We start from the raw sequence: 20,918 nt of genomic DNA, 5'->3' as shown, positions 1-20,918 counted from the left end.
TTTGTACTCTCCCAAGCGCTCAGTGCAGTGCTCTGCACACAGTAAGCGCTCAATAAATACTATCGAATGAAGGAATCCCCAGATTGCCCCCATCCCGCCTCAAAAAAGCTCTTGGGCTCTGGAGTGGAGGAGGAACTAGTGCCAGGGGAGGGGCTGGGGCAGATGGGATGGCAGGTCCAGCCCTCTGCCCCCACCCCACCTCGAGCCCGGATTTATTGGGACAACAGCGGCAGCCCCCGGATCCTCCGCCGGCGCCCCCCAGACACTCGGGGACAACGCCAGTCGAGGGGGCTCTGTGTCCGCGTCGCTCAGACTCCGCGGTGGTCCCGGGGAAGGAGCTGGGGAGGGCCGGTCCCCGGGGCGGGGCACAGGCCCATCAAGGTGGGCGGCGGCGAGGTGTCGGCTCTCAGGTGGTCCCTGGGGCCTGGCGACGTCCGCGGGGGTCCGCGGGGGTGTCCAGGGCCTGCCTCCTGGTGAGCTCCGCGTACAGGCCGCCCTTGAGCAGCAGCTCCGCGTGGGTCCCGGCCTGGGGCGGGAGGGGACGGCGGCCGGTCACCCCGCCCGCCCGCGGGGCCGCCTCCCACCCCGGCCCGCCGGCCCCCGACCCGGCCCCCGACCCGGCCCCCGCTGACCTCCTGGATGCGGCCTCGGGCCAACACGACGATGCGGTGGGCGGCCTGGACGGTGCTGAGCCGGTGGGCGATGACCAGGACGGTGCGGCCGGCGCTGGCCCGGTCCAGGGCCTCCTGCACGACCCGTTCCGACTCCCCGTCCAGGGCGCTGGTGGCCTCGTCCAGGATCAGCACGGCCGGCTGCTTGATGAGGGCGCGGGCGATGGCCAGACGCTGCTTCTGACCCCCGGACAGCGTCACGCCACGCTCGCCTGGGGACGGGGAGAGCCGCGGCGAGGGGTCAGGGGTCAAGGCAACGGCCGGATTCGACTTCGGCCCCCCCAGACGGCGTCCCACCGTGCTCGCCTGGGGACGGGGAGAGGCGCAACAAGGGGTCGGGGCCAAGGCGACGACCGGACTCTACTTCTGCCCCTCAGACAGCGTCGCACCATGCTCGCCTGGGGCCGGAGAGAGCCGTGACAAGAGGTCAGGGGTCAAGGCGACAGCCACTTTCTACTTCTGCCCCTTGGACAGCATCACGCCACGCTCGCCTGGGGACGGGAAGAGCCACGACTAAGGGTCAGGGGCTAAGGCTACAAGCTTCGGGCTGGCTGGGCCTGCTGGGGGTCATTTCACCCATCCCGCCGCCTCCCCGAGCCTGTCAGATTCATTCCGCCTTACTCTGGCTTCAGTGGGATGGAGGTTGCCCGGACTCCCCTCAATCAATGATATTTACTGAACGTTTACCGTCCGCAAAGCTCGCTAACCCTGAAGCCCGGAAGCCTCGCCCCCTTCCTTCTCCAAGCTGACCCCGGACTCAAAATCCTCACCCATGGGCATTTCCGGGAGACAGGAGGAGTCGTGCGCCTCTACCCTCCCTCCTTCCCTGCCCCCTGCTCTTCAGACCCACGGTGGAAAGGGTCCATAACGGTGTGGTAGCCCAAAGGGGGGTCCTTGAAGTCCCTTGCTCCTCCGGGATAGCGTGGGAGCCTGGAGGAGGGTCCCAGGAGCGCCCCCGCTCACCAAGACGGTGTGGTAGCCCAGGAGAGGGTCCCGGGAGCCCCCTACTCACCCACGACCGTGTGGTAGCCCTGGGGGAAGCTGCAGATGAACTCGTCGGCGTTGGCCTCGCGGGCGGCCTCCACCACTTCGGCGTCAGTGGCCTCCGGCTTTCCGAAGCGGATGTTCTCCATGATGGTGGAGCCGAACAGGATCGGCTCCTGGGGTGGGTTGGGGAGGGAGGGGCGGAGGAGCACATCGGCCTCCGTCCGCTCCCCGGGGCCCCCGATCCCTCCCCCGGCCCTCCGTCACCCGGGACTAAGGTCTAACCAGCCCACGGGAGGAGAAGCAGCGCAGCCTAACGGCTAGAGCCCGGGCCTGGGAGTCAGGACCTGGGTTCTGACCCCGCCTCCTTCACTTGCCTGTGGTGTGACTTTAGGCGTGACTTCACTCTTCTGGGCCTCAGTTACCTCATCTGCAAAATGGGGGCGAGGCCCACGTTGACCACGGACCGTGTCCGACCTGCTTAGCCTGCATCTATTCCAGCGCTCAGTACGGTGCCTGGCACATAGTATTCTGTCAAGCGCTTACTATCAGAAAAGAAAAAAGTCACGACTCCTCTGCGTTTCAGCTACCTCACCTGCAGAATGGAGATTGAGACCGTGAGACCCGTGTGGGACATGGACTGCGTCTAACCGGATTAGCTTGTATCTACCCCAGTGCTTAGTAAAGTGCTCGGCACATAGCGAGCTCCTAACAGATACCATTTAAAAAAGAAGGGGAGCGGGCCGGCAAGGGCAGTGGGAGAACGGGGAAGTCCGGTGGGAGAACGGGGAAGTCCGGTGAGCACGCCGAGGCCCCACTGAGCTGCAGAGAAGAGGCCTGGTTCTCTGGCGAGGCCGGCTAGGAGGACAACAGACATGGGGCGTTGCTAAACCCTCCTGCAGTCTGGCGAGCAGACACCTTCCAAGTTAAGGGGCTCCTCGAGGACCGCGTTTAAAAATGTTGGTATCTGCTAAGCGCTTACTATGTGCCGAGCACTGTTCTAAGCGCTGGGGGAGATCCGGGGTAACCAGGTTGTCCCACGTGCGGCTCCCAGTTAATCCCCGTCTTACAGATGAGGCAACTGAGGCACAGAGAAGCGAAGTGACTTGCCCACAGTCACACGGCTGACGAGTGGTAGAGCCGGGATTCGAACCTATGACCTCCGGGCTCCTTCCATTGAGCCACGCCGCTTCTCTAATAATAATGTCGGTATTTGTTAAGCGCTTACCATGTGCAGAGCGCTGTTCTAAGCGCTGGGTAGATAGAGGCTAATCAGGCTGTCCCACGTAAGGCTCACAGTTAATCCCCCTTTTACAGATGAGGCAACTGAGGCACAACAGTCACACGGCTGACGAGTGGCAGAGCCGGGATCCGAACCCGTGACCTCTGACTCCCAAGCCCGGGCTCTTTTCCACTGAGCCACGCTGCTTCTGTTTAGCGGGTAGTATCTCGGCGGCCCGGGACAGGGGTCTCTGCTGAGGCCTGGGGGAGACCCGCGTGACGTCCACCACTCGCGGGGACCTTCCTGACGTCTGAGGCCAAGCCTCTGCCCTCGCACCCCGCGCCCCTCCCCAGCACCTGGCTGATGAAGCCGATGACTTGACCCCGGAGCCAGGAGGGGTCGAGGCTGCGCAGGTCCCTCCCGTCCAGCAGGACGGCGCCCGAGGTGGGGTCGTAGAAGCGTTCGAGCAGGGCGGCCACTGTCGTCTTCCCTGGGGGGCGGGAACGGGGGGGTTGGAGTGGGACATGTCCCCTCCCGCCCCTCCCCACCCCCAGCACTCGTACCCAGACTGTGAAGTCTTTTTTATGGTGTTTGTTAAGCACTTAGTGAGGGTCGAACACTGCTCTAAGCACTGGGGTAGACACAAGTTCATTAGGTTGGACACGGTCCCCGTCCTGCAAGGGGCTCACTGTCTAGCCTTGTTATGGGCTAATGCTGATACATTATACTCTCCCAAGCGCTTAGTACAGGGCCCCGCACCTAGTGAGCGCTCAATAAATAGCACCGATCGATCCATCCATCATTTATTCCATATCTGTCTCCCCCTCTAGACCGTAAGTTCCTTGGAGCGCTTACTACGTGCAGAGTGCTGTACTAAGCGTCTGGGAAGGAGCACATTCCCTGCCCACGACGAGCTTACGGTCCAGAAAGGGAGACGTTCCGTAGTCATTCCGCCAGCCCGGGGAGCATCCCCATTCCCACCCCGGAGAAGAGGGGCTGGGGGCTAAAGGAGGAAGACCGGGCGGCCCCGCTGACCTCCGCCGGACTGTCCCACGAGGGCCACCATCTGTCCGGGCGGCAGGGTCAGGTTGAAGTCTCGGAGCACTTCGTAGCCCGGCCGGCAAGGGTAGCTGGGGTGGAGAGGGACGGGGACGGGGGGGGGCGGGGTCAGACCCTCCCCTCGCCGGCCAGACGACCCGCCCCCGCCCGCCCCGGCCCGTGCCGACCTGAAGGAGACGTCCCGGAAGGTGACTCGGCCCCGGAGGTCCTCCGGGGGGATGCGGTGGCCGCCGTGCAGGGGGATGGACGGGGTCAGGCCCATGAACTCAAACACCCGGGCCCCGGCACTGAGCCCCCGCACCACCTGGGGGTACCGGGGGGCGTTGAGTCAAGGAGGGGGGGAAGCGCGTGGTGGGGGCGCTGGGGACCCTTGAGCTCCCCCGGCCAAGGGACCCCGGTTCTCGGGACCTCCGCCCCCCGCTGCTGCTGCTATCCACCTAGCCCTTCCCCCTCTCCCCGGCGCTCCCGCCGCCCCCAGCCCCAGCCCACCTGTCCAAACAGGATGGAGAGATTGGCCATGGACCTGCAGGGGGAGAGGGGCGGTAGAGGGGAAGAGCCGGTGAGCAGCCTCGACGGCGAGTGCGAGGCGGGGGGTGGGGAGGGCAGCGGGCGCGGCTGGCCGGGGGTGGGCAGCTGCGAAAAGCAACAGCTCGTCACCGAGCGCCGGGTGGACGTGTGGGGTGGCGGATGTGGTTGGGTGGCTTGTGGAATCCCTCGGGCCCGGGGAGGTGGTCGGGGGGAGGGGGCGGGTCACGGCGCGTGGGGGCAGGGGAGGGGCAGAACGCTGCTCGGCTGTCGGTCCCGGCTGGCGCGGATGGCGTCGGACTGCGACAGCGTGGGGGTGGGTGTGTGTGTGCCTGTGCGTGCCCGGGTGCGGGGGAGTGTTTGCGTGTGAGCGTAAGAGAGACCCCTTCCCCCAAGGGGGGCTAAAGGGCAATGAGGGGCAGGAGAACCCTGGGCAGTGAGCGGCGTTGTGGGGTGGGGGTGGGGCCCTCTGCCCGCCGCCGCCCGAGGGCAGGGCCCGGGCGGACCGGTCCGCGCCCAGCACGGACGGGTGCCCCCTCCGCGGCCCCACCTCCCGCCGCTGCCCCAGGCTGCGCGCTGACCTTTGCACGGTCTGGGAGGCCACCAGGAAGGACATGAGGTCGCCGCCGGACAGTTCCTTCCCGGCCACCAGGGAGCCGCCGACGAACAGCGTGCCCAGCACCATGCCTGCCCACACGGGGACATATACACACACACAGGTACGCAGAAGGACGCGCGCTCAGCCCCGCACGGGGACGTGCACGGGCGCACGCTCGGCCCCAGGCACGGACGGTGTCTGTTTACCGTAACATCGTCCTCTCCCGAACGCTTCGTCCAGTGCTCTGCACACAGTAAGCGCTCAATAAATGCGACCGAATGAACCCAAGGGCTCTCGGGCCCGTGCGGGGACCCACGGCTTTTCCTGCATTCAGGCCGCGGCCTCGCCCCCAGCCCACCCCGGGCAGCCACGGCTCCGGCTCGCTGCCCGGCCCTCCAGGTCCGGCCGCCCCGACCCCGGCCCCCGATCCCGGCCTCACAGTTGAGGGCGACGTTGGACAGCCCCTGGAACACAGCGATGCCGAATCCCAGCCGCTCCGCCAGCCGCCCCGACTCCTCCAGTTCCGCCCCGTAGCGCCTGGGAGGGGAACGGAGAGAGACCCAGGCGGCGCTCGGTCGAGGGGGCGTGGAGCGGACCTGACCCCTCGGAGACCGCCCGGACCCCTTCCACCCCCGGGGCTCCGCCGGGCCTTCCGCTCGGCCCCACTCACTTTTCCTCCCAGGGCTCCATGGCGAAAGCCCTGACGGTCCTCACGTTCCCCAGAGCCTCGTCAGCCACACCCGTGGCTTTGGCGACCTGCAAGGGGTCCGGCAGGGTCGCTGGGGGTGGGAGGGCCGGACGGGGAGGTGGGGGGGTGACGGCAGCGGGGCCGGACGGGGAGTGGGGCGTGAGGCCGGGGCTGGACCGAGACGGGGAGCCCGGCGGTGGTCAGCGCGGGGCGGACGACGATGACGCCACCCCTCACCTGCTCCTGGGTCCGGCGGGACAGCCTCCGGAGGACGGAGCCCAGCAGGGTGCCGCCCCCGACCAGGGCCGGGGTGACCAGCAGCAGGAGCAGCGTCAGACGCGGGGACAGCAGCGACAGGGACAACAAGCAGCCCACCGTTTGGGTGCAGCTGCGCAGGCCCTGCGGACGCGAGCGAGAGATCGGGGGGACGACGGTTACTGAGAGGGGGGCGTCCGCCGCCCGGCCGGACTCCCGGATTGCTGAGGCCGGCTGGGGCGCCCACCTGGGAGACGACCAGTTTAAAAGACGACTTGAACTCCTGGACGTCGGCCGTCAGCCGCGCCACCAGCTGCCCGGTCCGGTTGGCGTCGAAGAAGGCGATATCCTGCCTGGGTGCGGGGAAGGGGTTTGGCCAGGGGTCCGGGGCCGGTGACGGGGGAGAGATGGGGCGGTCGTGCCTGGGCCCCCAGGTCCCTCGAGTTTACTCCGGGGCGGGGGCAGGGGAGGAGAGAGGGACCGAATTTCCCTCTAGACCAGGCGGTCCGGCTGCCCAAGGCCCCGGCATCTCCAGCGATAACTCCCCTAGACACCAGCCCGCAGCCTCCTGCTCTTTATTTGTCTTAACGTCTGTTTTTATTGATTTACATCAAGGCTCACTGTGGGCAGGAAATGTGTCTGCTTATCGTCGTGCTGTACCCTCCCGAGTGCTTACTACAGTGCTCCGCACACGGTAAGCACGCGACAAATACGACTGATGAACGACCGTCCTCCCCGACCCGCTCCCACCGCCGCCCCCCGGGACCGTACCGGAGCAGAGAGGCGAACGGCTCCTTCCGCTCCGTCCTCCCCGCCACCCGCCCCCTCCACGGCCCAGACCCCTACCCGCGGCCCTCCCGGGACGGTACCGGAGCGGTGAAGCGAAAGGCCCTTTCCGCTCCGTCCTCCCCGACCGGGACCCCCAGAGACGCCCTCCCGTCCCCCGGGGCTGTACCGGAGCAGCGAGGCGAACAGCTCCTTCCGCACGTCCAAGGCCACGCGCTCCCCCAGCCGCGACAGCAGCACCAGGTAGCTGCAGGTCAGCAGACCCTGAGGGGACAGCGGTGGCGGGGAACGTGGGCGTGCGTGTGAGGGGCGGCCGCCCGTCTCAGCCCCGGCCCGCCCCCCCGGGCCCGGAAGCGCACCTGGAGCCCGTAGAGAACGAGCAGCTGCAGCCCGGGCCCTCGGCCCTCGGCCAGGAAGCTCCCGGGGGAATCGCCCACGTGCCGGGCCACCACCTCCACCAGCCGGCCCAGGAGCAGGGGGATCTTCACGTTGAGCAGCGCCGCTCCCAACGCCAGCTGGGGCACGGAGGAGGCAGTGGGGCCCAAGCCGGACCTCCGGGCCACGCCCCTGCCCACCTCGAGGGCCCGATCCTCGGCCTCCCCTCCCACCCCGGGCCCGCCGTCCCAGGTCCTCGACCCCTTCAGGGGCGGCGTTAGCCCTTACCCCCCAACCCCGCCTCCTCCCGGGGGTGGAGCCCCCCCCCCCCCAAGGGCCCGGGAGATCCCTCCCGGCCCACTCCCCGGGGTCTTACCACAATGGCCGCCACCAGGGCCAGCAGGTGGGGTCGCACAAAGTGCCAGAACAGGGCCCAGTCGAACCGGGGGTCCTTGGCGGGAGCGGCAGGGGCGGAGCGGGGTCCGGGGGGCACCGGCCGTTTGGCCTCGCACAGAGCCACGAGGCGGAGTCGGGGACCCCCGCTCAGCACCGCCGGGCCCAGGAGCAGCGCCCCGACCCACCCCCAAGGCAGGGCTGCGCGGGAGGCTGCGGGGGCGGCTTGGGGGGCGGGAGGGGCCCGGGACAGGATGGGACGGATCCGGCCCAGGGCCCCGAGGAGACACGAGCCGGAACCGGCCTGGCCGTTCCCGGACCTGCAGAGAGAAAAGACCGCTCCGCTGGGGGGACAGAGATCAATCATCCCCTCGGCACCGTTCACGTCTTCGCAATAATATGAAGCGACAACTTATTGATGGCGTCTGTCAAGCACTTGCTACGTGCCAAGTGCTGGAGTAGATCCAAGCTAATCGGGTGGGACACAGTCCTCGTCCCCCATGGGGCTCACGTTTTTAATCCCCATTTTACAGATTTGGGAAATGAGGCACACGGTAATGAAGCGACTCGCCCCAGGTCACACGGCAGACAGGTAGCGGAGCCGGGATTAGAACTCAGGTCCTTCCGACAGCCAGGCGCGGGCTCTAGCCAACGGGGCACGCTGCTTCCCAGATCTCCTCTTTGGGGGAGCACCCCATCTGTGTGGGGGCCTCCGGCCCCAGCGTGGCCCGGCGGATAGAGCTCCGCCCTGGGAGTCAGAAGGACCTGGGTTCTAATCCCGGCTCCGCCGCGTCTGCCGTGTGACCCGGGGCGAGTCGCTTCACCGGATCTCGGTACCTCATCTGTAAAATAGGGATCAAGACTGTGAGCCCCACGTGGGTCAGGGACTGTGTCCAACCCGTTTTGCTTGTATCCACCCCAGCGCTTAGTACAGTGCCTGGCACATAGTAAACCCCGGCCCTGCCACTTGTCAGCTGTGTGCAAGTGACTTCACTTCTCTGTGTCCTCATCTGCAAAATGGGGATTAAGACTGTGAGCCCCGCCTGGGACCTTGCATCCTCCCTAGCGCTTAGAACAGTGCTTTGCACATAGTAAGCGCTTACCAAGTGGCATCGTTATCAAATACCATTATCATTACTAATAATAAACACCACGTCGGCTCTCAAGGGCCTTTTGGCTAATTAGTCAAGGTCACCTTGACGGCTGCAGGCTGGCCGGAGCTCCAGATTTCAATTTTTACCCAAATTCCGGCTGGGAAACGACCCCCCAGCCCCAGGTCGACCCCGGCTCCTGGGGTTAGGGGGCAAGGGGATGGGGTGGGGGCAGGTGGGCTAGGCCTGCTCAGGCCGAGCCCCTGCAAGCCCAGGCCGGTGCGTGCGCGTCTCCCGTCTGCACCTGAGCGACGCATGGGAATTTTACATCTTGGCTCGGTGGAAAGAGGTCGGGCTTGGGAGTCAAAAGTCATGGGTTCGAATCCCGGCTCTGCCACCTGTCAGCTGGGGGACTGTGGGCAAGTCACCTCTCTGGGCCTCAGTGACCTCATCTGTCAAATGGGGATGAAGCCTGGGAGCCTCACGTGGGACAACCCGATGAGCCTGGATCTCCCCCCCGGCGCTTAGAACGGTGCTCTGCACAGAGTCGGCGCTTAACAAATACCAACATTAGGATTTAAAGAACTTTTCCCCTGCAGGTGTGGGAGAGGGCAGAGGGAGGCCGGCGTTTCCCAGCAGGCCCCGCGCGGCCCGGGGAACTACATTTCCCAGCAGGCCCCGCGCGGAGCCGGCCGGTCCCCTCGACGCAGGCAGGACCCCCTTTACCTGGCGGCGGCGGCGGCGGCGAAGGTCGGGGTCCGGAAGGCCCGCAGCGGCCCGGCCCGCAACAAATGAACCAACATGTCGCCACGGGTCAGCGGGAACGGTCGGCCGCGGCGGTCACCTTTGCCCCACCGCCGACGCCATGATGGCCGGGCCCCTTTCTCCACAGCCCTCTCCTGGATCACGATTGGTCAAACCATCGCCGTCCTTTTCTTTCCCGGGTGGGGATTGGACGCGGCGCCGCGGGCCTCGCTCCTTTCCGGGGGTGTGATTGGACGAACGGCGTGGGCCCGCCCCCTCCCCGGGCTGCGATTGGACGAGAAGAAACGGGCAGCGCGAAGCCGGCAGGGGCGGGGCCCACTGGGCCTCGCCCGCTTTCTCCCTTCCCCGACGGTTTCCCTAGTAACGATCCGGCGCGTGACGTCAGACCCCCTCAGCCGATCGACCAATCAGAAGGGCGGAGCCTGAAGGGGGCGTCTCCCTTTAGGGAAATCCCGGTTTCCCACCTTTGACGTTATCCTTGGAAGTGTGTGCGGGGATTTCCACACCCAGTGTGGTGCCTTTTCCTTACTGCTGTCCCCGCGTGTCCTCTCCTCTGAATAAAGCCCGCCGGCCTGGCGGCAATGATGATCTTCCTGTTTTCTTTTCCAGTCACCTCCCTCAGGGGAGGATGGGGGCCGAAGCTAGGAGGAGAAACTGAGGCCCAGCGCAGGGTTGAGTGTGCGCTGGGAGGAGGGGACTTTAAAAAAAAAAATATTGGTATTTGTTAAGTGCTTACTATGTGCCGAGCACTGTGCTAAGCGCTGGGGGAGATACAGGGTCATCAGGTTGTGCTCACGGTCTTCATCCCCACTTTATAACGTTGGTATTTGTTAAGCGCTTACTATGTGCCGAGCACCGTTCTAAGCGCTGCGGGAGACACAGGGTCATCAGGTGATTAGGGAAGCAGCGGGGCTCAGTGGAAAGAGCCTGGGCTTCGGAGTCAGGGGTCATGAGTTCGACTCCCGGCTCTGCCACTTGTCAGCTGTGTGACCGTGGGCGAGTCACTTCACTTCTCTGTGCCTCAGTTCCCTCATCTGTAAAACGGGGATGAAGACTGGGAGCCTCATGTGGGACAACCTGATGACCCCGTATCTACCCCAGCGCTTAGAACAGTGCTCTGCACATAGTAAGCGCTTAACAAATACCAACATTATTATTATAATCAGGTTGTCCCACGTGAGGCTCACGGTCTTCGTCCCCATTTTACAGATGAGGTCACTGAGGCACCAAGTTAAGTGGCTTACCCAAAGTCACGCAGCTGACAGGTGGCGGAGCCGGAATTCGAACCCATGACCCCTGACTCCTAGGCCCGTGCTCTTTCCCCTGAGGCACGCCGCGTCTCTACAGTGTCCTGGATCCCCATTTCCAAGCGGGCGTGAGCATCGCACTCCCCTGAGGCCTGGCCTCCCCTCGCGCCCACGGGTCGGGGCTCCCGAGTCAGGTGGAACTGGCTTAGTTGGGCCTAAACACCCGGATTCCCGGGTTCCGGGTGACCCGGTGAAGCCCCAGGAAGGGCCCCGGCTTCCAGGCCGCACGTCAAGGTTTCCCGGTGAGTCAGGGCCTCAGGAATGGGACCCGACAGGCAGGCCGACCGGCCAGCCGGACACCCGGGTTCCCTCCTGCCGAAGCTGGGCAGTAAAACTCGGCCTACCCTGCTTGCCCGAGTGCCCAGACCCCCCGGCCCGTGTCTGGGCCTGACATCCGGCCTCCAGAAAGCCTCTCCTCCACCCGAGCGGGCGCTGCCCCGGAAAAGCGGCTGTCTGTCTGGCGGGCCGGGACCGGGTCTCCCCGGTGCGGCTTGGGGCTCCGGGAGGGAGGGGTGATGAGTGGTCAGACAGGTGACTGGGAGTCGGGACGCCCGAGTCCTGCCCCCATCTGAGTCACCTGTTGTTGTCGGTGGTGACAGAGCTCGGCTCGGCTCCCCAGAACCCAGCGCCCCGGTCCGGCCCACGGAGCCTGGCAGCCCCATGGTGAGACGGACAGGGTGGGGGGGGGAGGGGGTTGGCATCTTGGGGTGGGGGGGTCCACACTGGTCCTGCTGGCTGAGGAGGAGGCCGGGGGAGACCCCTTCCTCCCCGCCCCGTCATCGAGAAGGCTTCCCTCCCCCTCTTGGATGCCTCCGTCTCAAGAGCCTCTAGGTGACCCCTCTAAGCCCACTTCCCCCTGGTGACCCCACTGTGCCCCCCCTCCCGACCCCTTGCCCCCAACCTCCCTTCCTCAGTGATTTTCCGCCCCCCCACCCCCACCCCCGGGCCGCTCCTTCCCCCCCAGGATGTGCTCCGGATGGGGCCGCTGGTTCCCCAGCAGGATTACGAGCGACTGGAGGACTGCGACCCTGACCGTGACCCCGGCTACGACCCCCCGGACTCCCAGGAATCACCCCTCCTGGGGGAGGAGGAGGAGCTGTTGCTGCACGTCCCGGAGGGGCTCAGGGGTACGGGGCTGGGGAGGCCGGGGACTCGGGGGCTCGGGCTTGAGGGTCGAGGGTGAGTTTGGGGTCGAGGGTGAGGGGACTGGGTCCTGGTCAGGTGGGCGACGTGACAGGAGCTGGAGGGTGGGAAGGGGCTGGAGGGGATGCTATCTGTTAAGCGCTTACTATGTGCCAAGCACTGTCCTAGGAGCTGAGGGAGTGGGGAAATGGGGGCTCAGCCCTGAAGGGACTTTTCTCTCCTCCCCCCCCCCCGCCTCCCGCCACCAGGTTCCTGGCACCACATCAAGAACCTAGACAGCTTCTTCACCAAGATACCCCAAGTGTCCGGGCAGAGCCGGGGCTCTTCCCGGAGGCCCCGGGTGGGCGTTGGGCTTCTGGCCCAGGAAGGGGAGATGTCTCGGGATTCCACGACGGGGGGGGGGAGGGAAAGGGGGTCAAGTGGGCAACTGATGGGGGGCGGGGACCCCAGTTCCAGCCCTGCGATCCCAGGGTGGGGTGTCTGACTGACCGCCAAGCTTCCTTGACACCCGGATACATCTATAACTACCACCAGCGCAGCGGCTTTGTCTGCATGCTACTGGAGGATGTCTTTCAGCTGGGGTGAGACCCTCGCTTTCGTAGTCCCCCCCCGCCCCCCCGATCCCTGACCTTGCTCTATCTCCCCCGTCCTCCACACACCCTCGCCAACATCTCAGCTCACACCACCCCAGCCCTCCGTTCCTCTTCCCCCATCACTTTTTTAATGTTATTTATTAAGCGCTTACTAAGTACTGTACTAAACGCCGGAGTAGATCCGAACAGATCAGGTCAGAGCCAGTCCGCGTACCACGTGGGCCTCCCGGTCTTAATCCCCATTTTACAGACGAGGTAACCGAGGCGCAGAGAGATGCCCAAGGTCACACAGCGGACCAGCGGCGGAGGCCAGATTAGAAGCCGGGTCCTCCCGACTTCCAGGCCCGGGCTCTATCCGCTAAGCCAGTCTGCTTCTCGAAGCAGCCCCCCACCTCGGCCCCCCGTTTCCTTCCCAGGGTCTGACCCGTTCCCCGCCTCCGCCCCTCTAGGCAGTTCCTCTTCATCGTCACCTTCACCACCTTCCTGCTTCGCTGTGTGGATTATGACGTGCTTTTCGCCAACCGTCCGTCCAACCACACGTGGCCTGGTCCCCCCGGATCCTCCCGCCCGCCGGGACCCCTTCAAAGCAAGGTGACGCTGTCTGACGCCATCCTGCCCGCTGCCCAGTGCTCCCAGAGGTGAGGGCTGGCCGGGGGGGGAATCGGGAGGGAAGGGCAGGGAGGGAAGGTCCGAGTGTCAGATGCTCCCTGGCCTCTGACCCCGCTGTCCCGGGGGGCTCCCGGGCACTGGGGGCAGGGGGCAGGGAGGGAGACCGCATTGAGGCCGGGGCCTGGCCCAGCTGGAGCCCTCTGACCTCCGCCCGCCTGCCGGTCCGCCCTAGGATCCGCTCCAGCTCGCCTCTGCTCTTCCTCCTGGTCCTGGCCGCCGGCTTCTGGCTGTTCCGGCTCCTCCGCTCGCTGTGCAGCCTCCTCGGCTACTGGGACATCCGGGCGTTTTACAGGGAGGCGCTGAAGATTCAACCGGTGAGTTACGGGGACGTTTCTGGAGGGAGGCAGCGGGGTGCGGGGGTCGGGGAGCACAGGGGTGAGGCCGGGGGGCGGGGGGAAGGGGAATAGGGGAGACCCCCACCCCGTCCCGCAACTCTGAAGACCGGCAACGGTGAGGACCCGGGAGTCAGGGGACCTGGATTCTTAACCCGGCTCTGCCACCCGTCCGCTGCGCTACCTCGGGCGAGTCGCCTCACTTCTCTGGGCCTCGGTCACCTCACGCGTCCTACGGGGATGAAAACAGCGGTCGGACGGGGACCGCGTCCGACCCGATCGCCTCGTACCTATCCCGGCGCTTAGAACGGCGCCCGGCACGCGGCGAGGGCCGCAGTTACCGGGCGCGAGGGACTGAGGGAGGCCGCTCCCAGGGGCTCGCGGCGAGGGGGCGGCCGGGGGGTCGAGCGAGGGCACCTACACCCGTCGGGTGGTATCTCTCCAACGCTCGCCGCGTGCGGAGCGCCGCGCCGAGCGCCCGGGAGAGTCCAACGTCAGGGTAGGCCGACGCCCGCCCCGCCCGCTCGGACCCTCCGGTCTCGAAGGGGAGGCGGACGTCGGCCGGCGGGGCCTCCCGGTCCCGGGGTCGGCCTCTCCTCGCCCCGCCTCGGCGCGGCCGACGCCTGGAGGGCCGCGCCCTGACGGGTCCGGGCCGCTCGCCCAGGGCGAAGTGAGCGCGGTGCCCTGGTCCGAGGTGCAGGCCCGGCTGCTGGCCCTGCAGCGCGGGGGCGGCCTGCGCGTGCTGCCGCGGCCCCTGACCGAGCTGGACGTCCACCACCGCATCCTGCGCTTCCCCAACTACCTGGTGGCGCTGGCCAACAAGGGGCTGCTGCCCGCCCGCTGCCCGCTGCCCTGGGGGGGCGACGCGGCCTTCCTGAGCCGCGGCCTGGCGCTCAACCTGGACCTGCTGCTGTTCCGGGGCCCGGCGTCGCTGTTCGGCGGGGGCTGGGCCCTGCCCGCGGCCTACAAGGTCGGGGCCCGGCGCCGGGCGCTGGCCGCCCGCCTCCGCCGGGCCCTGCTGCTGCTGGCCCTGGCCAACCTGTGGCTGTGCCCGCTGGCGCTGGCCTGGCAGGGGCTCCGCGCCTTCTTCGGCCACGCCGAGCTGCTGCGGCGGGAGCCCGGCGCCCTGGGCGCGCGGCGCTGGTCCCGCCTGGCCCGCCTGCAGCTGCGCCACTTCAACGAGCTGCCCCACGAGCTGCGGGCGCGCCTGGCCCGCGCCTACCGGCCGGCCGCCCGCTACCTAAGGGCCGCCTCGCCGCCCGGGCCGCTGGCCTCGCTGCTGGCCCGCCACGCCGCCTTCTTGGCCGGGGCCCCGCTGGCCGCCCTCCTGGCCCTCACCGTCTACGACGAGGACGTGCTGGCCGTCCAACACGTGCTCACCGCCATCACCGGCCTCGGGGTGACGCTCACCCTCGCCAGGTGGGCACCCGCCCCCGACCCCTCCCGGGAGGGGCTGGGGGGGGGAGGGGCTGGGGGGGGGAGGGGCTGGGGGGCGGGGCGGGGGGCGGGGCTCCTCCCTCCGATTGGCTCTGCCCCTCGGGACCTTCGGCCCAGGCCCCGGCTCCCGACCGAGCCCCCCGCCCCCCGCCCCATCCCCGCCCACCCCCCGATCGTGGTCCCACGCGCAGGTGCTTCATCCCGGACGAGGAGCTGAGCGGCCGTTCGGCGGAGCCGCTGCTGCAGGCCGCCCTGGCCCACATGCACTACCTGCCCCCGCCCCCGCCCCGCCCCCACACCCGCCTCGCCCGCGCCGCCCACGCCCGCCGCCAGGTGGCGCAGCTGCTGCAGTACAAGGCCGTGAGTGCCGGGGGGGGGGGGCGCGCCGCCTCCGGGACGCCCTCCGGGAGGCCTCCTGCAGACCGGCCGCCCGAGGGGAGCGCGGCGGGGGGGGGTGGGGGGGTGGGGGGGTGTCTCCCTTCTGTCCGCGCCGCCCTCGACCCGGAATGATAACAATGTCGGCATTTGCCCAGCGCTTCCTCCGTGCAGAGCACCGTTCTAAGCGCTGGGGGAGATCCGGGGGTCCTCAGGTGGTCCCACGTGAGGCTCCCGGTCTTCATCCCCCTTTGACAGAGGAGGCCACTGAGGCCCAGAGCAGGGAAGTGACTCGCCCACGGTCACCCGGCTGCCAAGGGGCAGGGTGGGGATTCGAACCCATGACCTTCGACTCCCCAGCCCCGACTCTCGCCACCGAGCCACGTTCTCCGTGGGGGGGGGGGGGGGGCAGAACGTCAAGCAGGAACCTCTCTCCATTCAGTCCGATCCTATGGGAAGCCGCGTGGCTCGGTGGAAGGAGCCCGGGCTTCGGAGGCCGAGGTCATGGGTTCGAATCTCGACCCGGCCACTTGGCAGCTGGGTGGCTTGGGGCGAGTCACTTCACTTCCCGGTGCCTCGGTGACCTCCTCTGTCAAATGGGGACGAAGACTGCGAGCCCCGCGGGGGACCACCCGATGACCCCGTGTCTACCGCGGCGCTTACAACGGTGCTCGGCACATAGTAAGCGCTTAACAGATGCCGACGTTATTATTATTTATTGAGCGCTTCCTGCGTGCGGAGCCCCGTACTGAGCGCTTGGGAAGCGCAATTCAACAATGAAGAGAGCCCGTGCCAGCCCACAGCCGGGCTTGCTCGCCTTTCCACTCTTCCCGCTGTACTCTCCGCGTTCGTTCATATTTACGGAGCGCCTACGGTGTGCAGAGCACTGCCGCTTGTCAGCCGTGTGACCGTGGGCGAGTCACTTCACTTCTCTGGGCCTCAGTGACCTCGTCCGTAAAATGGGGATTAAGACTGGGAGCTCCACGTGGGACAACCTGATCACCTTGTAGGCCCGCGCTGCTTAGAACGGTGCTTTGCACAGAGGAAGCGCTTAACCGATGTCGTCGTTTATTTATTTTCCACTCGAGCGAGAAACAGACGCGTTCATTCATTAGGTCGGTCGTAATGGAGCGCTTACTGTGGGCGAAGCACCATTCTAAGCGCTTGGGAGAGGACGATGCAACAATAAACGGACACCTTCCCTGCCCGCGGCGAGGTGGATGGGGGCCGGACTCTTGTCCGTCGTCTCCCCTGTCCCCCCCCCCCCCCCAGTCTGCCCCATAGTGGGCCTGATCTGGGCCCCACCGGGCCCCGGGGGGCACAAGGGGGAATCTGGGGTTCAGTGTGGAGCATCTCCAGGCCCCATCTCCCATCCACACCCCCTCCCCAGGTGTCTCTCCTGGAAGAACTCCTCTCACCCATCCTCACGCCCCTCGCCCTCCTGTTCTGGTTCCGTCCCCGAGCCCTGGAGATCATCGATTTCTTCCGCCACTTCACGGTGGAGGTGGCCGGCGTCGGGGACGTCTGCTCCTTCGCCCTCATGGACATCCGGCGCCACGGACACCCTGAGGTCCGAGCCCGCCCTCCCGGGGCCGGGGCCGGGGGAGGGCGGCTGGAGGGGCCGGAGGGAGGAGGAGGTGTGGGAGGGGGGCTCTGTGGGCTTGGGCCGGACAGATTGGGGACGGGGGGCTCCTTAGGGACAGAGATGAAGAGCGGGGGTCCGGCGGGAGGGGCAGGAGCGGGCATCGCTGTGGGCAGGGGGGCGTGGACCTGGGTGGGCTTTGGAGTTCAGGGCAGGGGGAATAATAATAATACCACTAATAATAATTATGGTACTTGTTAAGCACTTGCTCTGCGCCAGGCCCTGTACTAAGCGCTGTGCTAAAGGGGAGGGTCCCCCCCTAGGGATCCCCTCCTAACGCCCGTGATCCTCTCATCCCCTCCAGTGGCTCTCGGCCGGGCAGACGGAGGCCTCTGTGTCCCAGAGGGCCGAGGGAGGGAAGACGGAACTATCCCTGATGCGCTTCGCCCTGGCACACCCGCGCTGGCGCCCGCCCGGGCACAGCTCCCGCTTCTTGGGGCAGCTGCGGGGCCGGGTGCAGCAGGACGCCGCCGCCTGGGGGGCCACCAGCCTCCGGTCCCCCACTACGCCGGGCCTGAGCCCCAGCCTGCTCAGCGATTCCGCCGCCTCGGCTGTGAGTGGCTCCTCCGCCCTCTCCCAACTCCCCCTTCCCTCCTGCCCTGCCCCCTTTCTACCTGGCGGCCCCCTCCGTCCCTCTCCTCCTCCGAGTGGGATCCACTAGGGCCCTGGACTCGTAGGCCCAGTGACCTCGGTGACCCCGTTCGTCCCCACCGGGTGACTGCCGTCTCCTCATCGTGCCTCGCAGCCCGAGGCTCTCCTGACCAGCCTGCTGGTGCATCCCCTGATGCCCCCACGGGAGGCGGCCCCGGCGCCCCCCTGCCCCGCCGCAGCGACCGCCAGCCTCCTGGCCTCCCTCTCGGGCTCCACGTCCCGGCTGGCCGCAGACGAGAGGTGAAGGGGCGCGGGCCGTCGCGGAAGAAGCGGGAAGGGCCTGGGGGCTTCAGGGAATTCCACGTGGAGGCTCGGGTAGGGTGGGGGAGGGGGAGATGCCCGGGCTTGGGGACCTCAGGGATGGAGGGGGCCGGGCGGGGGGGGGGAACCGACCCCCTCGCGTCTCCCCCCAGCTGTGCTTCTCTGGGGGCGACCGGCGTCCGGAGCCCCGTCCTGTTCTCTGAACTCGTTTCTGCCGAGATGAGCCTCCATGCCATCTACCTGCACCAGGTGAGAAGGGAGTGTATTGTGGTATTTTACCTTCCCGAGCGCTCAGTACGGCGCCCTGCCCACAGTAAGCGCTCAACACATACGGTTGAATGAATGGGTGGGGGTGGGGGGCGGAAACCGAGGGGGCGGGCAGGAATTCTGGAGGAGGGGAAGAAGAGGATGAAAGGATTAGAAACTTGTGGGGGAGGGAAATGGATCAATTAATGGTATTTATTAAGCACTTACAATGTGTAGAGCACTGGTCTAAGCACTTGGGAGGTACAAGGTCTAAGCACTTCAAGGAGCTTACAGTCCAGTGGAGGAGCTTCCGTTATAATGGGGAAGAGAAGGGGAGGGGCGACGGGTACACGAGTGGGAGAGATGCCCCTGGATCAAGTGTTGGGTATGGCAGAGAGGGGCATCTGTGTGTGAGGAGGTTGGCAGCGGATGGGGGAAAGGGAATGCAAAACGCCGTGGGGAGGGGATAAGCCCCTCACTCCACCAAGAGGGGTGGGAGTGAATTGAGGGGTCCTGCCGGGTGCGGCCGGGGGCAAGGGGCTCCCACCCCTCTCCCCTCTCCTTCTTAGCTTCACGAGCAACGGCAGCAGCAGGAGCTGTTGGGGGAGACGGCCCCACCCCTCCCCGCCCTCTGGCCCGGCGACCCCAGTCGGCCCACACCGCCCCTCTCGCCCTCCCTGGAAGAACAGAGCCGGCCCCCGCCCGGCCACGGTCAGGGGGGCCGCTGGGGTTGGGGGGTTGGCGGGGACCGACGGGGGTCCGGGGTGGGAGTCCCAGAGGAGGCGGGTAGGGGCTGATGGGGCGTGGGACGGTTGGCTGCCGCCTCGGCTGCCGTGCTGACCGCTTCCTCTCCTCAGGCCTCTCCTCCGGCCCTGACCCCGGACCAGAACGGCGCTGGGGGCCGGATGGAGCGAGGGCACTGCCCCTGGGGGGCTGGCAGGAAGACGACGCTCAGCAGGAGCCCGCCACCACACCCGGCAGCGGCCGTTGAGCCTGGGGTCAGTGTCGCTTGGAGGGTCGGGGACGGGGGTCGGGGTGGGCCCCGAGTTGGGGAGGGAGGGCAGGGAGCCGAGGGACTGGGGGGGAGGGGTCGGTATGGGGCAGTGGCCAGCCTTTCCCTTTCCCCCCACACATTTCCCAGTCGGTGGGGGAACGCGACTCCCCAAAGGACCCCCCAGCCTGCAGGACTGGGCTCAGCAGACCCTGCCCCGGGGAGAATGGGAAGGGTGGGGGGGGAAAGAGGGGGAGCCGGCCCCTTCCCCAGAGAACAGAGGAGCAGGGGGTGTGGCCGGGGGAGTCACTCGGAGCAGGAAGACGATGCCCTGTCTGGGAGGGGCGGAGGAAGATGGAGGGGGGGATCGAACAGAGAGAGAGACCCCCTACCCCTTCTCCTCCAGGGCCGGCCGGGCAGAACCACCAGCTCCGAGTCGGCTCGGAGCAGAGAAGAGACCACTCGAGGACCCTCGAGCCCCCGCCTCTCACCCTAGGGACTCGATTTGGAAGGAGGGATGGCAGGGCCCGGGGATTACGTACTTTTATTTTTGAAATCTGGAATGCCGTCCCGGCCGAGAGGCGCCCGGGGCCCAGAACCGCTCAGGCTGGAGGTGCTGGAGACGGGCCCGGAAAGTCCCGGCACCGATGAAGCCGTGCCCCTGGGGTGCGGGGAGGGAGGGGAAGGGCTAGAGGGAGGGAGGTGGTGAGGCAGGTGAATCCAGTTAAATAGCCCTGCCCGAAAGCCGGCCGAGAGCTTCAGGCCTGCACCGATCAGTGGGACTTAAAAGAGAGACGGGGCCAAAGGAAAATCAGGCAGCGGGGCCCTCGAAAAAGCAAGGTCATAAACTCAACCACTCCTTTCAGTTCCCCGGTTTGGCTTCAAGCAGAGGCGGGTGGCTAGAGAGATTCCTGGAGCCGGAAACCTGCGGCCCGACTGCAATAAACATCTCTCGGTTACAAAAGTGCCTGTTCCTGAGTCGCGGGTCTGTCCAGCGAGACTTCATACTGGGACTCTGGCAAGGGCTGTGTCAGGTGGAGTGGGTTAGTGTCGTGGTCTGTGTGTGTGCGTCTGACAGTCGGGGTCCTCGGGTGGGTTTCTCCGGCCCGTCCAATGTTTCCGGGGTGTCCTGCCCTTCCCCTGCAGCAGGCTGTGGTAAAGAAGCCGTGTGGCCTAGTGGATAAATTGTCTTGTTTTTGTCCGTCTGCCTCCCCCGATTAGACTGTAAGCCTGTCAGTGGGCAGGGATTGTTTCTATCTGTGGCCGAATTGTCCATTCCAAGCGCTTAGTACAGGGCTCTGCACATAGTGAGCGCTAATAAATACTATTGAATGAATGAATGAATGGATAGAGGCCAAACCTGGGAGTCAGAAGGACTTGGATTCTAATCCCAGCTCCGCCCCTTGTCTGCTCTGTGACCTTGAGCAAATCACTTCACTTCTCTGAGCCTCACTTACCTAATCTGTAAATGTGGGACAGGGACTGTGTCCAACCTGACTAGCTTGTATCTACCCTGGTGTTTAGTACCGTGCCTGAAACATTATAACAATAACTATGGCACTTGTTAAGCACTTACTGTGTGCCAGCACTGTTCGAAGCACTGGGGTAGATACAGATTAATCAGGTCGGACACAGTCCCTGCCCCACTTAAGGCTCACACTCTTATCCCCATTTTACAGATGAGGAAATTGAGGCACAGAGAAGTAAAGTCACTTGTCCAAAGTCATATAATAATAATAATAATAATAATGATGATGACGGTATTTGTTAAGTGCTTACTACATGCAAAGCACTTTTCTAAGCGCCGGGAAAGATACCAGGTGATCAGGTTGTCCCGGGTGAGGTTTACGGTCTTAATC

At 66.1% G+C, this 20,918-nt stretch overlaps 2 protein-coding genes across 4 annotated transcripts; one reads left to right on the top strand and one right to left on the bottom strand.

Annotated features, from left to right (window-relative positions):
• Positions 1-127: 127 nt before the first annotated feature.
• Positions 128-9,661, bottom strand: ABCB8 (ATP binding cassette subfamily B member 8). 3 transcript variants are annotated; one of them, XM_029078311.2, is made up of 16 exons: positions 9,374-9,660; positions 7,540-7,876; positions 7,148-7,303; positions 6,958-7,052; positions 6,250-6,355; positions 5,985-6,146; positions 5,730-5,815; positions 5,499-5,596; positions 5,043-5,148; positions 4,426-4,459; positions 4,104-4,240; positions 3,913-4,007; positions 3,234-3,367; positions 1,684-1,831; positions 633-883; positions 128-526 (listed from the first exon to the last, which is right to left on the bottom strand). In XM_029078311.2, the coding sequence occupies exons 1-16, from the start codon at positions 9,448-9,450 to the stop codon at positions 407-409; spliced, it is 2,142 nt and encodes a 713-aa protein (XP_028934144.1). In that variant the 5' UTR covers positions 9,451-9,660; the 3' UTR covers positions 128-406. The 3 variants fall into 3 exon arrangements, with proteins under 3 accessions (XP_028934144.1, XP_028934147.1, XP_028934146.1); XM_029078314.2 differs by lacking the exons at positions 128-526; positions 633-883 and adding an exon at positions 890-1,069 and having other exon boundaries at positions 9,374-9,661; XM_029078313.2 differs by lacking the exons at positions 128-526; positions 633-883 and adding an exon at positions 1,076-1,162 and having other exon boundaries at positions 9,374-9,661.
• Positions 9,449-20,145, top strand: ATG9B (autophagy related 9B). The gene is made up of 15 exons (XM_029078102.1): positions 9,449-9,460; positions 11,684-11,846; positions 12,111-12,154; positions 12,379-12,443; positions 12,905-13,093; positions 13,297-13,438; positions 14,121-14,875; positions 15,085-15,253; positions 16,659-16,838; positions 17,215-17,463; positions 17,656-17,801; positions 17,975-18,071; positions 18,638-18,779; positions 18,926-19,066; positions 19,466-20,145. Exons 1-14 carry the CDS (start codon positions 9,449-9,451, stop codon positions 19,057-19,059), a joined length of 2,487 nt encoding a protein of 828 aa, XP_028933935.1. The 3' UTR covers positions 19,060-19,066; positions 19,466-20,145.
• The last annotated feature ends 773 nt before the right edge of the window (positions 20,146-20,918 follow it).

The sequence above is a fragment of the Ornithorhynchus anatinus genome, chromosome 13 (genome assembly GCF_004115215.2).
Source record: "Ornithorhynchus anatinus isolate Pmale09 chromosome 13, mOrnAna1.pri.v4, whole genome shotgun sequence".
Classification (NCBI taxonomy): domain Eukaryota; kingdom Metazoa; phylum Chordata; class Mammalia; order Monotremata; family Ornithorhynchidae; genus Ornithorhynchus; species Ornithorhynchus anatinus.
The sequence above is the reverse complement of the archived record's forward strand: the minus strand, read 5'-3'. Positions and strand labels throughout refer to the sequence as shown.

What these genes read in the sequence shown, in the direction of transcription:
- ATG9B (XM_029078102.1), top strand. An exon ending in AGCTGCTGCAGTACAAGGCC is followed by an intron (nt 15,254 to 16,658) that starts GTGAGTGCCGGG and finishes CCCCCTCCCCAG; the next exon opens with GTGTCTCTCCTGGAAGAACT. An exon ending in GGCGCCACGGACACCCTGAG is followed by an intron (nt 16,839 to 17,214) that starts GTCCGAGCCCGC and finishes CATCCCCTCCAG; the next exon opens with TGGCTCTCGGCCGGGCAGAC.
- ABCB8 (XM_029078311.2), bottom strand. Translation starts at nt 9,450, where the DNA reads ATGTTGGTTCATTTGTTGCGGGCCGGGCCGCTGCGGGCCTTCCGGACC. An exon ending in ATGGAGCCCTGGGAGGAAAA is followed by an intron (nt 5,597 to 5,729) that starts GTGAGTGGGGCC and finishes TTCCCCTCCCAG; the next exon opens with GCGCTACGGGGCGGAACTGG. An exon ending in TCATCGGCTTCATCAGCCAG is followed by an intron (nt 1,832 to 3,233) that starts GTGCTGGGGAGG and finishes AACCCACCCCAG; the next exon opens with GAGCCGATCCTGTTCGGCTC.